General features: G+C 38.2%; 1 protein-coding gene across 1 annotated transcript in view; it reads left to right on the top strand.

The window, feature by feature from the left end:
• The first annotated feature begins 6,896 nt into the window (after positions 1-6,896).
• The window catches only part of dph6 (diphthamine biosynthesis 6), a 131,066-nt gene continuing 121,840 nt past the window's right edge, over positions 6,897-16,122 (top strand). Inside the window, exons 1-3 of the mRNA XM_082143454.1 lie at positions 6,897-7,082; positions 7,172-7,263; positions 7,603-7,796. Coding sequence (XP_081999580.1) covers positions 7,060-7,082; positions 7,172-7,263; positions 7,603-7,796 — 309 coding nt within the window. The 5' untranslated portion in view covers positions 6,897-7,059. The remainder of the gene's footprint in view (positions 7,083-7,171; positions 7,264-7,602; positions 7,797-16,122) is intronic.

Here is a 16,122-nt window from a genome sequence, read left to right as displayed (position 1 = left end):
CTCTCTTCATTTTCTCAGCAGATTTGTCTCCTGTGGAGGAAAGTTATGGAGTTTCTCTGGACGGTGTGTGGAGAAGAAGAACAGATCAGTGGAAGTGCTCTGGATCATGCACAATAGTTTCGGGAAACTTCTTTGAAACTGTAGTAGTTGTGTGTTTTTTTCCAGAATGAATCAGTGTTCATTTGATTGAATGATTGAATGAATGAATCAGTGATTTTGAACAAATCGGTGCAGTCAATGATTCAATGACTCACTCACTGTTTTCTTTCTGAATGAATTAGCATTTCTGGACAAATTGGTTCAATGAATGATTCAATAACTCACTCACTGATTCATTCAAATTAACCCGTGTTTTTGAACAAATTGGTTGAATGAATGATTCAATGGCTCACTCACTGGTTTCGATACAAAATAAATCAGCGTTTTTGAACAATTTGGTTTAATGTGATTTCATTCTGAATGAATCAGTGATTTGAACAAATCGGTTCTTTGAATGATTCAACAACTCATTCATAAAGACAGTCATTTGTTAATTCATAGATGAATCAGCTGTTTTGAATGAATTGGTTGACTGAATGATTCATTGACTCACTCACTGATTTTGTTCAAATTGATCAGCGTTTTTGAACAAATTGGTTGAACGAATGATTCAATGGCTCACTTACTAATTTCGATGCGAATAAATCACAGTTTTTGAACAAATTGGTTGAACGAATGATTCAATAACTCAGTCACTGATTTCATTCTGAATGAATCAGTGATTTGAACAAATCGGTTCTTTGAATGATTCAACAACTCATTCATAAAGACAGTCATTTGTTAATTCATAGATGAATCAGCTGTTTTGAATGAATTGGTTTGCCTGAATGATTCATTGACTCACTCACTGATTTTGTTCAAATTGATCAGCGTTTTTGAACAAATTGGTTGAACGAATGATTCAATGGCTCACTTACTAATTTCGATGCGAATAAATCACAGTTTTTGAACAAATTGGTTGAACGAATGATTCAATAACTTAGTCACTGATTTCATTCTGAATGAATCAGTGTTTTGAACAAATCAGTTCACTGAATGATTCAATAACTCATTCACAAAGACAGTCATTTGTTTAATTCATAGATGAATCAGTGGTTTTGAATGAATCGGTTGATTCATGATTCATTGACTCACTCATCTGCACCATCTAATGGCGTAAGAATGTAATCGGCAACTAAAGCACAGACTGTCTAACAACAGCCTCGAGTTAAACGACACAACAAAAGTGTACTTTCATTCCCAAAGAACGGTTTGGTTCATAGATCCCCAGCCGAGCCGAGCAGCTCCCAGTCCATTTTGGTAGAAATGAAGTAACTGTAATCCTTCTATATCTCCAGTTTAATCTCTGTCAGATTTCTTAAGCAGATTAAATCATGTGCAAATGCCCGAGATCATCGGGATACGAGCAAAAGCTTGATTAGTGCCGAAGCGAAATGGAAACAAAGGCAGCTGGGCCTGGCAGTCCCGGGCTCCTCCGAGCCGAATGTAGAACAGGTGCCTGTGATTACAGCGCGTCATTACATCATCCCAGTCCATCCAGACGTACACAAACAACACAAGCTGACTTGGCAGGGAGTGAACGGGGGGATCCAAGAAAAGCAAAGTGAGGGCCGGGGGTTTTGTGTTTGCGGAGTGTCATGCTTGATCACGAGAGAAACCTCGAACGGGCCCGACCGCGGCTTTGAAGCCGGGAAGCACCGGCGCTGTGGCTACCTCTGATGTCAGATCCAATATTCTGATTGCAAGCTATTTCCTGGATTAAGATTGTGTTTGTCGGGTAGGAAAGCAGCCGTCCTCGGATTGTATATCAGACGCCCTAATTACAGCATCCCACTTCACTTAGATGGAGCTTTACCATCCGGCGGCTGCGTGTGCGATGAGTATTACTCTGACACAAACACTGCAAACTGTGGCGGATTTTAAACAAGCTGCTAAATATATTTGTGACACGGTACATATAACATTGATCTGAAACATTTGAGGTTCACCTGGAAACTAATGTTCTGTCCTCTTCTCCACGGATAAAGTTTAGAGGAAAATCCTAAATATTTAAAGTCCCCCTGTGGTGTAAATCCAGCTTTTAATGTAGTTTATGTGTCTATGTGGTGTTTTTAATCTGCTTTAAGACAAACCATGTGTAAGTTCATAAGTCGACACCATTGCTGAGTATTTTCTCCTTAAAACTGCAGTGAACCAAAGACAGTCTCAAAAACACGCTTTGAAATCGCTGGTGTTTCTGACGTCACAAACTACCTTGTAACCAATCAGATCAACGTGTGATCGTCAACCAGTGGATCTCTGAGCTGAGTGAGTGAGTGGAGGCGGGGCTCATTTGCATATTCATAGAACCACGCATACTAAATGAGGCAAGGGTGTCGAGTTACATTCAAGATATGAACGTTTTTTTCAAGGAAACATTTTTAAATATGTAATTTTGGTGATTAAAGATGAGTTTTAAGGGATCTAATTATCGACTACAGGGGGACTTTAAGTCAACATTAGTTAAGCATGAATTAATGCATATTAGTGCACACATACTGTAAAGTGTTACTGAAACTTCAGTGTGATTCCAGCAAAACCCAAGACATCAAATGAGGAAATATTCTAATATTATAACAGTATATGTAACGCATTACAGCACATGAGCACAGAGGATCCCGAGAGAATGCGTGGAGAACACGGCCTGCCAAACGCTCAGGTTTTACGGCACCGTCAGGATCTGTAAAGCAGGAGATGTTCAGAAAGATCTGCTGTGCATCTGCAGAGTTATGAGCTGAACTGATTCCTTCTGAACGGCACAATCTGGATTTTGTGGTGCTTTTGAGGCTCGGTGGACATCTGCCTTAAGTGCGGCTACAAATGCGCTCTCGTTGCAGAGGAAATACTTGTCAGATGATGTAAATAGACTTGCAGTTATGACTCAATCATGCTGAGATTCTTTGGGAAGCTGAAGTTGCTCCTCTGAGAGTTCGGCCTCGTCCAGGAGCTTCGGTTCAGGACAGGAGCGTAACTCACGGGGTCACCCCTCGTAAGAGGTGGAGAAGGGAATCGAGAAACTCTTATAATAACATGTCAGCTCCAGCGTGTGTGATGGAGAAAATTTCTATAAAACTGCAAAATTGCTAAAAGTGTAATTTAAGGAGCGTGTCAGGCTGTTTTGTTGTGCTCTTAAAAGAAGATGAACAGATCTGCAGATAAACCTTGACTGCTGGACGTCTGTGTCATAATTCCAGCGCTTCTTATTAAGTGCAAAGTTTTTGTGTCCTTGTGTGACTAAAATGAGTTGTGTGTGTGTGTGTAAATCTTGTGTTTGTGTGTGTAAATCAGCCGTGAGATGCTCTTTAAAGGCCAAACACGTGATTCAGTGCGTCTGCGCTTCTGCCTCACCAGTCGAGGCACCATCAGCACAGTTTGATTTCAGACTGTTTCTTAAATGTATGTCATTGTAAAGATTTAGTTTCAATTTAATACTTTAATGGGTACACTCTTAGAAAAAAGGTTAAATGTGGTTCTATATAGAACTCTAAGGTCTCATCTCAATTTTAAAGAACCCTTTATGGCAATATAATGGAGGAATGTCTTAAAGTCCCCCTGTAGTCAATCATTTTGTCAAATGATATAGTCAAACTCATCTTTAATCATCAAAATGACATATTTAATCGTTTTTCCTTGAAAATAAATTCATCATATCTTAAAATATCTTGGATGTAACTCGACACCCTTGCCTCATTTAGTATGCGCGGTTCTATGAATATGCAAATGAGCCCCGCCTCCACTCACTCCCTCAGCTCAGAGATCCACTGGTTGACGATCACACGTTGATCTGATTGGTTACAAGGTAGTTTGTGACGTCAGAAACACCAGCGATTTCAAAGCGTGTGTTTGAGACTGTCTTTGGTTCACTGCAGTTTTAAGGAGGAAATACTCAGCAATGCTGTCGACTTATGAATTTACACATGGTTTGTCTTAAAGCATATTAAAAACACCACATAGACACATATAATAAACAACATTAAAAGTCTAAAGGGTTAGTAGGGCCAAACAACTCCTTCTTCTTCCTCCATGTGAGTCTATGGCAGCCAAATTATGAAATTTGGAACAGAGATGGAGGACAGAATTTAAATTAACCTGAACAACTTTGGAGTCTCAATCCCTCTAGCGCCACCAACTGTCCAAATTTTCACATACATTTGTGCTAATAACTTTTGAACCGTAAGGGATAAATAAAATTAGTTTATCCTCTTGATTCCTTGGCTCAAGTTGATTCGATTGAAGGAAGTTACTTAAAGTTTTTTGGAAAATAAAATAAAATAATAATAACGTGCACATTAATTTGAAGAAGAACACGGCAAAATGGACATGAGGCTATATTTTTCGCAACGGCTTCGCGTAATAATATCAAACTTGGTACATGTCATCACAAGCATGACCTGAGGCTACTTGCAGCGTTTCGGCACAACGCCACCTACTGGTCGAGAGATATATAAAATGGCTATTTTTGCTGATAACTTCTGAAGGTTTTGCCCAAAAAGCTCTTTTGATTCAGTGCAGCATACCGAGTCCAACGACCCCCATTTTGTCCGCGTCGGCCATTTTGAATTTTGCTGTAAAAAATACTGTATTTTATGAATGCATCAGCGTATCGTTATGAAACTTGGTATGTGTCATCGGCACCATGCCCTATAGGTACTCAAAAAGCTTTGAGACAGAAATCATAATGAAATTCCAAAAAATGCTAATAGCTATTTTAATGATCAGTTTGTCCTGATGGATTCCTTGAGTTATTCAGAGAACAATGATACCAATTATGCCATATTCGTTAGAAGTTATTAAAAGCTTTGTGACTGATCAAACAGTTCTCGAATAATACATCAACAAACCCTTTGCCATATTGAAACTAAACTTTGTATGTCACCTCACACTGACCACACAACATCAATTTGGTAACAATTTTTTATCATATTACATGTGATTGATTAAAAAAAAAAAAAAAATCTCCAGTTTTTTTGCCTAAAATAATATACAAATGTCTTTAATCAGTCATTGCTGCAGTTGGGCTGATGCTTCCAGTCATGTTTGCATAACTCTTCATGCCTTTTTTTGTGCTTAGCGCTGATAATTGCTTCTTTTAGCTGTATTTTGAATATGTTGTAGTGATGAAGTGTGTTTTGCGAGCTGTAAATCAGTCAGTAAGTGTACAGCATCACCTTTTTTTTCAAAAGCTTTGAAATTTGTGAGTTTTTTTCAATAGCTTTGATTACTTTACTATTATTGTAACATTTGGAGAAAAAAAAAACATTAGTTTACTTTTGACTAAAGTAGTAAAATGATCAACACATGCATTTTGTACAGAAAAAGGATCTGATGTTCAAGTGTTTATATTGCTATTTGCATCAGTGGAGAGTAAAACAATGTATGTGCACGTAAATCATAAGGTTGTTAATTTACTTTTGAGTCAATTTCATCTAAACGAGTGTTGAGTGATGAGAATATACAAACAAATCAATAAAACAGAAATGAACGTTAATTTGTGGTTTATAAAGACCATAGAGAGAATGTTCCCCTTAATAACCAAGCAGGAACCAAATATGGGAACGTTAGGAGAATATTCTGTGTGAAGAAACGGTGAATGCTGTGGGTATTTCTGGACAAACCCAGTCTCGTGTTAATTGTGCTGGTCTCAGAATAACTAAATAAATAACCAGCGTACAGTAGCAGAGGGCAGGGAAGATGTCTCTTTCAATTGTGTGTATTCAGACAGCAGGCGTTGCCTTTGGCCGGCTCCGGGGCACGAGGTGAGGAAACACAACAACAACACACAGCAAACGCAGCATGAAAGGTGTGTGTGTGTGTGTGTGTGTGTGTGTGTGTGTGATTCTCCCTCCGAGGAAAACATCACCTGTGAGAACATCCAGACTCCACAGCATCACGGCCAACAACTAACACTGTGAGACTAGTGTATTCTCACGCACATGTACAGAAAGCTCCTCTGCGGTTTGATATTTACGTGCATCATTTATTTATCTTTGGAATCTGTAAATCTGATTATCACATCCCATTCCCAAACTGGTCAGTCAATCTTTTATAATGCACACTTGAAACACCATCAATGCCTTATAGACAACTTATTTTATTCACAGTTTTATTCACAAAAATGGAATCAATCAATACAATACAGTCAATCCATTAATGGCCACCACACATACAGCCTCTTCTTTCAAAATAATTAAGCACAGAGCTTTCTAGTTTTTGATAATTTGTCAAAATCAAAATCATTAATAAAAAGAGTCATATGAATGAATAAAGTTATGTTTGACTGTAGTTTTCTGCAGGCAGCATAACAGTGTCCTTTATGCTTCGGTAAATCTTTATAACATAAAAAAAAAAAAAAATCTAAAATATGAGATAAAGTCAAAGTTGACATACTAAGTCATATTTATGAGATTTAAAAAAAAGTGAAAATGATGACACACTAAATAATAATTCTTAATGTCATGACAGTCGACATTTTGAGATCAAGTCGAATATATATATAAAAAATCATAATTATGAAAGTCGAAATTATACATTTATATTGCATAATTATGACTTGTATGCCATCATTTCGAGTTTAACTCATAATTATAACTTAGAATGTCATAGTTTCGATTGTGTCTCAACAAAATTTCGATTATGACATTTTACGTGTCAAAATTGTGATTTACAAAATCATTATTGTTTTCTTACGTTGCTTCCATATAGCGGATATTTAAGCAGAATATCCAGTGGGTTATTTAGGAGCTATGGTTCGTTCGGCGGTCAGTCAGAGCTTTTCGCTCAGGCAGATCCTCAGACAGCCTCCTCAGGGGTCCTTCCGTCACCCGGAAGAAGCGCCAGTGTTTACAGTCGAGCGGCAGAAACACGTGTGTGTGTGTGTGAGATGATCAACACAGGCTGCAGTCACTGCTCTTGACTCTCTGTCTGTCTGTCTGTCTGTCTGTCTGTCTGTCTGCAGCGATAATCATCTGTGAAATAAACATCATGAGAGTTGTTGCGTTGATCAGGTAACGTTAACACGACGCAGCGTTTACCGTGATTACAACGAGACGTGAATATGATGGTGTAAATCTGTGTGTGTGTGTGTGTGTTGCAGTGGCGGTAAAGACAGCTGTTATAACATGATGCAGTGTGTGTCTGCTGGTCACACTATAGTGGCCCTCGCTAACCTCAGGCCTCCTGCACACGGTAAGATCACAATCATGACCTTTCCCCATTAACATCCCCCCAGACACTGCTAAATGCTCAGTTACAGTTATAGTTTACATTAGGATATCAGGATCATGTGACACTGAAGACTGGAGTAATGATGCTGAAAATTCAGCTTTGATCACAGGAATACATTACACTTTACGATATATTCACATAGAAAACAGCAGTTCTACATTGGAATAATATTTCACTGTTTTTACTGTATTTTTGATCAAATAAACCCAGTCTTAGTGAGCAGAAGAGACTCTTTCAGAAGCATTACAAATCTTACCAACCCCAAATATGTATTTATATGTGTGTGTTGTTGTTGGTCAGCGGTGTCAGACGAGCTGGACAGTTTCATGTATCAGACCGTGGGTCACCAGGCCGTGGATCTGCTGGCGGAGGCCATGGATCTGCCCCTATACAGGCACACTATCAAGGGCTCGAGTCTGCACACCGGCAGAGAATACAGCCAGACTGAAGGAGACGAGGTGGAGGATCTCTATCAGCTGCTCAAACTCGTCCAGGTACAACATCTCAGCTTCTACACCAGTGCTAGTGCTGTTGAGTTTCAGGGCTGAGAAGGAGTAACACTGCTACATTACAGAGAAATACTAATATAAACTAGCACATATAAAGCTTGCTGAAGCACACCAACACAAATAATGATAAGGAATGTGTCAGAAAGGACACTGTCTCAACATTAATAGTTTATTAATAAACAGTGTTTTCTGAGTCAGTGTCAGATGCAGTGATGAAGTTGGCGACGCTATCGTACAAAGAGAGGGAAATAGATGTTAAAACATGTCATGTAAGTAAAGCTCGGTACTCATTTAGGGCTGTATTATGATAATCAATGAATCTGTGATGAACAATCTAAACATTTCCACATTTTAAACCACAGAACTTCTGATTGCTGACCATTGTGAAGCAGAAGTTGTAATATAGTTGGCAGTAGAGCTGCACGATTAATCGTTGAAAGATCGCGATCTCGATTCAAACACCCACGCGATCTTATTCCTAAATGACATCCGTTCTCCTGTGTCGATTAAAGGGATAGTTCACTTTGAAATTAATTTTTGGTATGTTTTAGCTTACTTCAAGGGCATCCAAGATGTAGGTGTCTTTTTTTCCGCAGTAGTTTCAATTTTTATATTTTTAGGTCAAACCGTTCTTGTCTGTCAGTCATATAATGCAGGTCGATGGTCACTGTCTCAAAACACATGCACAGAGTCCAAATTAAAACAATTCCCCGTCGTCCAAATTAAACAATTCCCCATCGTAAGTACACATTGATGGCCTAAGACACGAAACGAGCGGTTTGTGTGAGAAAACGAACAGTATTTATATCGTTTTTACCTCTTATACACAGCCATGTCGAAGTGATCTGATCTGACGTGTACGCAGACTGGTGCACAGATATATACACTAGATGTCGCCTTGTCTACGGCAGTTCATTGGAACGAATGTCTTTAAGGCGACATCTAGTGTATATATCTATGCACCAGTCTGCGTACACGTCAGATCAGATCACTTCGACATGGCTGTGTATAAGAGGTAAAAACAATATAAATACTGTTCGTTTTCTCACACAAACCGCTCGTTTCGTGTCTTAGGCCATCAGTGTGTACTTACGGTGGGGAATTGTTTCATTTGGACGACGGGGAATTGTTTTAATTTGGACTCTGTGCTTGTGTTTTGAGATAATGACCATAGACCTGCATTATATGACTGACAGACAAGAACGGTTTGACCTAAAAATATAAAAATTGAAACTACTGCGGAAAAAAAGACACCTACATCTTGGATGCCCTTGAGGTAGTGTTGTCACGATACCAAAATTATTGTTTCGATACCAAGTCAAGTATTGCAATTTCGATACTTTTTCGATACTTTTCCTGAAAAGGGAGAAACACTCTCAAATATCATTGCTGTGCTTTATTTTAAAACCGGGACAACATTCTAATCATATAACACACTAATAAATTAACATATAAACAGCAGATATATTAAACATTTGAACAAAATATGAAATATAAAACTATAAAAAATTAATTAGAGCAATGACATTCAAGGAAACATTTTTTATAAATTTAGCAGCATTATCTAATTTATCATAAGAAACATAAGAGCTTTATCTTGATTCTGAACTTTGAATAAAAATATGAACAGCGATTATATTAAACAATGTTTAATATTGGTAACATATGATAAGCCTCATTGGTGATATATTTGACGTGGGGAGAGAGATGTGTGGAAGGCCTATACTTCATGTTAAACATAAATATATAGCAGCAAAGACAACGTCGGCAGTGTTGACGGCAAAATAGGCTACAGAATATTTCGTTCTGTATTGAGAGATGCCATATTTGAAAATCGATAATATATTTTTAAATTACATTTATTGTATTTATGTCAAAACTTTCAAACATCAAAATGTCATTTTTTAATATGTATTCGTGTCAAAATGACATAGAAACATCTTTTCCTATTCTATTTTGCCTGGAAACGCTTCCAACACGCTTGCGTGTCGCGTGAAAAATAGGCGTCGGTTCTATTTCTAGCATACACACGTTTTCCGCGCGTCTCGAGCTGCGCCCAGACGCGTGTGTCACGCAGGCAGTTAACATGGGAGCCGAAATAAAAACGGACACGACACGCAGTCAGTGTGTCGCCGGCCTTACAAATCTGGAACGCGGTCATTCTTAGAAGTATCGATACTAATAAATTAAGGAATCGTGACGTTTTTAATTTCCGATTTACTTTTGAAGTATCGGTTCACCGTGCAACAGAGCAAGGTAGGCAACGTACTTCCATATGTCACTCCTTGCGTCATCTTTTTCTACGAGTCGTGGACCACTTGTGCTCGCACATGCAGCCATCTCGCTGTAGTGTTTTGTCACATGACACTGACAGCGGCAGGTTCTTTGCTGCGTGCGTCAGGAAAAAAACAGATGTCCATAGGGAGGCGTTTAAAAAAAAAAAAAATTTTTTAGTATCGATACTGATAAATTTAGGTATCGTGACGTTTTTAATTTCCGAGTATCGCGATACTTTTGAAGTATCGGTACACCGTGCAACACTACCTTGAGGTAAGCTAAAACATACCAAAAATTAATTTCAAAGTGAACTATCCCTTTAAACCTTTGACAAGTGCAATCACAGCACACATTCAGATCTGTGTCCTGATCCAGAGAGAGCCGTTGCTATTCATGTTTAGATATGAAACAGCTTCACAAACAGTCTTTCCAACCACACAGTTTCATTATTTCTGTTACAATAATTCAGATTATCACAGAAGTACTGGGATAAAAGTTTATAGTTCAGATATAAACACTGATGTCTGCAGTAGCAAACAAAATAGAGTAAATCACCTTTTGAAAGTAACTTGGCGCTTCAAATAATGATACACTAGTAGGTGGAAACAAGTGACTTAAAACATTCATTTATCATCAAATCATTCGTTCAGAAACGCTGATTCATCCAGTAATGAAGCAAGTGAAGTCTATATGATTGAGTTAGTGAATCATTAATTTAAGAGATTCGTTCAGAAACGCTGATTCATCCAGTAATGAAGCAAGTGAAGTCTATATGATTGAGTCAATGAATCATTAATTTAAGAGATTCGTTCAGAAACGCTGATTTATCCTGTAATGAAGCAAGTGAAGTCTATATGATTGAGTCAATGAATCATTAATTTAAGAGATTCGTTCAGAAACGCTGATTCATCCAGTAATGAAACAAGTGAAGTCTATATGATTGAGTCAATGAATCATTAATTTAAGAGATTCGTTCAGAAACGCTGATTCATCCAGTAATGAAACAAGTGAAGTCTATATGATTGAGTCAATGAATCATTCATTTAAGAGATTCGTTCAGAAATGCTGATTCATCCAGTAATGAAGCAAGTGAAGTCTATATGATTGAGTCAATGAATCATTAATTTAAGAGATTCGTTCAGAAACGCTGATTCATCCAGTAATGAAGCAAGTGAAGTCTATATGATTGAGTCAATGAATCATTAATTTAAGAGATTCGTTCAGAAACGCTGATTCATCCAGTAATGAAGCAAGTGAAGTCTATATGATTGAGTCAATGAATCATTCATTTAAGAGATTACATTCAGAAACGCTGATTCATCCAGTAATGAAGCAAGTGAAGTCTATATGATTGAGTCAATGAATCATTAATTTAAGAGATTCGTTCAGAAACGCTGATTCATCCAGTAATGAAGCAAGTGAAGTCTATATGATTGAGTCAATGAATCATTAATTTAAGAGATTCGTTCAGAATCGCTGATTCATCCAGTAATGATGTCATTGAAGCATTGAGTCACTGAATCATTCATTTAACCGTTTTTTTAAAAGTAGTTCATTCCATTTAATTACACATTTTAAATAGACTGCAGCGATGAACGTTTTGTCAGAAATAATGTTTTGATTAGTTGTCTGTTCAGAATCGTGATCGTGATTCTCAGTTTAGCCAGAATTAGTGGTTAGACAGTGGTTAATAAAAGTGCTACGGTGAAGGAGACTTTAAAGGAAACAGTATTTGCTGGACTGGTAGCCATAGTTACAGTGTTGTAAAATGTGAGCGTTCAGCTGAAGGAGGTGTTGCTGCACATTTGATGTACTAATAGTTGATGTGTTGTGGTTGATGAATGCGGTGTGTCTGTCAGCTGATGTGATGTGTTTGCTCGCATCACTTCCTGAATCTGAGGAGAGATGAGAGAGTTTGAGGCCCGACAGACGCGTTTCCCCTTATTTTCACACAAGACTGGCATCAGATTTTAAGGGCTTGTTGTTTTGGGCTGGAGGAGGTCAGATGTGTGTGTGTGCGGATCTCCAGCTCCTTCAGTGAGGCAGCACAGCTCTGTGATCCAAACAACACGCTTCTAAAGCTCTCAGATAATGAGGAATTACATCGTGGACTTCAGCAACTACAACCATCCAATCAGTTCCCCACGGACACAATCAAGCCCCGCCCACATTTGAGCCGTTTCACTCGATATACGACACAATAGAGGAAAGACGAGCGCAACTTTCAGCAAAGTTTAATGTTTGCAGTTTACAGTTAACTCTTGTGAACACCTCTTAATAATACAGATACAATAATTGTTTGAGGATGAACAAAAATGCAACAAAAAGTAAAAATTATTAATTCATATTCAAATAATTAAATCTTGTTAAACGTGGTGTAAAAGATATGCGTATGATTATTCTGATTATTCTTTAAGGTTATTTCTATGATTAATCCTTTCAAACATTATTCTTGTATTGATCCATTTACGCTTTTTTTGTCTATTGCATGGTTTAAAATCCTAAACTCATAGTTACACTCATCTTCAGAAGTTCTGCTCAGACCAGACGTTTAGTTTACTTCCACTCGGACACATGTTCGTCTGTTTCTGGGTAGATATGCTGTTTGTTTCCCGTGGGATCTTGTCTAATATGTGTGGGATCTTGTTCCGCCTAGTTCCTCATGAGATGTGCTCTGGAGTTCAGGTACAGCTGTGTCTGCATGAGGTCTAGACGTGAGGATACACCGTTTCTGTGTATAATGACATGGGTAATCCTAGGGCTGTGTGATATTGACAAAACACGATATCTTGATATTTTCTGGGATTTTTCTCTATAACGATAATTAGAATATATCTGGTTTTGTGCTGCCGTGGACTGAGAATATAAAACAAGAATATTTTTGATATTCTTCATATTCTGTGTGTACAGCACTGACAGAAATCATCTTTTCCAATACGTTTAAATAGATTTTTTACCTTTTATAAAGTCGTTTTTTAAACTGAATTAAATGTATGCATCATCTTTTGTGTTCAATTCTTACATTTAATCAATAAATTCAGTTTGAATAATAAGACACAATAGGGCTGTTACCATCAAATGAAGTCAGTTCAACATTGATGTGTGCAGTGCAGAGGAAACAGAATCTGGATCTGAAGTGGATTTAGATGCATTCACACACACTGTTTAATCCAGATCAGAGGGCATCAATGTGTTTAACACATGCAGAAATAATGCTCTGGTGGTTTAAACATAAAACATTGAATCTTGATATAGTGAAATTATTGAAAATAAATGAAAAGATACTGTTAATGGTAAATGGACTGCATTTATATAGCGCTTTCACAGACCTATGGCCACCAAAGCGCTTTACATAGCCTCACATTCACCCACCGACGGCGGTGTCAGCCATGCAAGGCGCCATCCAGCTCGTCGGGAGCAGCTGGGGTTAGGTGTCTTGCTCATGGACACCTCAACATTTGGTCAGGTGGAACCGGGGATTGAACCACCAACCTTCCGGTTTGTAGACAACCTACATGAACCACTGAACCACTGCTGCCCCATTAACACTACATGTGAGATTAAAGCCTCCAGTAGGTGTCAGTGAGTCACTGTTAATGAGCGAATCATTGAGATTCAACCGATTCATTCAGACTGAATCATTCAGGAACGGAGCTTGTGACGGTCTTAATGAGTGAGTCATTGAGACTCAACCAATTCATTCAAACGACTGATTCATTCATGAACGAAGCTTGTGACTTCTTAATGAGTGAGTCATTGAATCATTCACTCAAGCGATTCGTTCATTCCCCGCCGTGTGTCAGAACAGTCCTGTGGTCGTGTTTGGAACTGTTTTCGTTGGCAATACTGTGTCTAAAATGTGAGTCAATTAATATTAACTTCTTGTTTATTAAACTGTTGCTAAAAACAAATATCACATTTGTAATCGTGCTGATATTTGGAGAAAAAATGCCACTCTTTATATGATGTTCAATGAGATCAAAATAAAAGACATACAGAGGTATTTTTGCCCCTTGTCTTGAACATTGAGGGCATTATAAAGGCTTTTTAATAACTACATCATGCAGTGAAAGCGTGTGCTCTCTGTGAACATGAAATACATTTTTTATGATTTTATGGAATCTTGTAGTGTTTATCGTAAATGATTTATGGGTGCACATCATCATTATTGTGTTAATAATCTTGAATCAGAATAAGTTCCTCTTGCAGCATCTCTTCTCTTCTCTGATGATGAGGGCGGGGCTATAACCTGTCACTCACATGAGATCAGCCAATTGCAAACCACAACCATCCAATCAATTCCCCACAGACACAATCAAGCCCCGCCCACATTTAATCTTGTTCCAGAAGCGTTTCACTGAGATATATACGGCACAATAGAGGAGAAAAGACCAGCACAACTTCACTTTCATGCTGACTTTAATGTTTATTAACAAAGAGACTCTTTATATACACTACCGTACAAAAGTTTGATGTCTGTAAGATAAAAAAATTAAAAAAATTAATGCTTTTATTCATCAAGGACGCATTCAATTGATCAAAAGTGACAGTAAAGACATTTATAATGTTACAAAAGATTCTATTTCAAACAAATGCTGTTCTCTTGAACTTTCTATTCATCAAAGAATCCTGAAAAATAAAAGGTTTCACAGTTTCCACAAAAATATGAACTATTTTCAACATTGATAATAGTCATAAATGTTTCTTGAGCATCAAATCATCATTTCTGAAGGATCATGTGACACTGAAGACTGGAGTAATGATGCTGAAAATTTAGCTTTGATCACAGGAATAAATTACACTTTACTATATATTCACAATATTATAATTATAATAATATTTTACTGTCTTTACCGTATTTTTTATCAAAGTAATGCCGAGCAGAAGAGACTCTCAATCTTAGGGAACACAGAATTGTGCTGAAACAGCATCTTTGGACATTTATAATTGTAAAACAGTATTAATGTTGATTTCAGTTTTACATAATTTCTCACACTATATATTTATTATTATAATAATAATAATAATATATATATATATATATATTTTTTTTTTGTCACATGATCTGCATTATGCCACAAATGCTGTCGATACATATATTCTCCTGCACAAGTTTCTAGCAGTATTTCATCATCAGAACATCGAGAATTATCCAAAAATTAAACATTCATTTTGATGAAGACAAAATTAGCCAAATAAAAAAAAGTTTCTTTTGTACGTCCAAATTATTTGAAGATATCAAAAAGATTTTAGTTGAGACTTGTGTGTGATTCGGCCTGACAGGAACGGTGCGAGAGCGCTTCACCAGCAGAAGTGTGTGTTCTGCTCCAGGAGTGTGTGTTCTGCTCCAGGAGTGTGTGTTCTGCTCCAGGAGTGTGTGTTCTGCTCCAGGAGTGTGTGTTCTGCTCCAGGAGTGTGTGTTCTGCTCCAGGAGTGTGTGTTGTGTTCCAGGAGTGTGTGTTGTGTTCCAGGAGTGTGTGTTCTGCTCCAGGAGTGTGTGTTCTGCTCCAGGAGTGTGTGTTCTGCTCCAGGAGTGTGTGTTCTGCTCCAGGAGTGTGTGTTCTGCTCCAGGAGTGTGTGTTCTGCTCCAGGAGTGTGTGTTCTGCTCCAGGAGTGTGTGTTCTGCTTCAGGAGTGTGTGTTCTGCTCCAGGAGTGTGTGTTCTGCTCCAGGAGTGTGTGTTCTGCTCCAGGAGTGTGTGTTCTGCTCCAGGAGTGTGTGTTCTGCTCCAGGAGTGTGTGTTCTGCTCCAGGAGTGTGTGTTCTGCTCCAGGAGTGTGTGTTCTGCTCCAGGAGTGTGTGTTGTGTTCCAGGAGTGTGTGTTCTGTTTCAGGAGTGTGTGTTCTGCTCCAGGAGTGTGTGTTCTGCTCCAGGAGTGTGTGTTCTGCTCCAGGAGTGTGTGTTCTGTTTCAGGAGTGTGTGTTCTGCTCCAGGAGTGTGTGTTCTGTTTCAGGAGTGTGTGTTCTGTTTCAGGAGTGTGTGTTCTGCTCCAGGAGTGTGTGTTCTGCTCCAGGAGTGTGTGTTCTGCTCCAGGAG

The sequence above is a fragment of the Leuciscus leuciscus genome, assembly GCF_965113295.1.
Source record: "Leuciscus leuciscus genome assembly, chromosome: 17".
Classification (NCBI taxonomy): domain Eukaryota; kingdom Metazoa; phylum Chordata; class Actinopteri; order Cypriniformes; family Leuciscidae; genus Leuciscus; species Leuciscus leuciscus.
The sequence above is the reverse complement of the archived record's forward strand: the minus strand, read 5'-3'. Positions and strand labels throughout refer to the sequence as shown.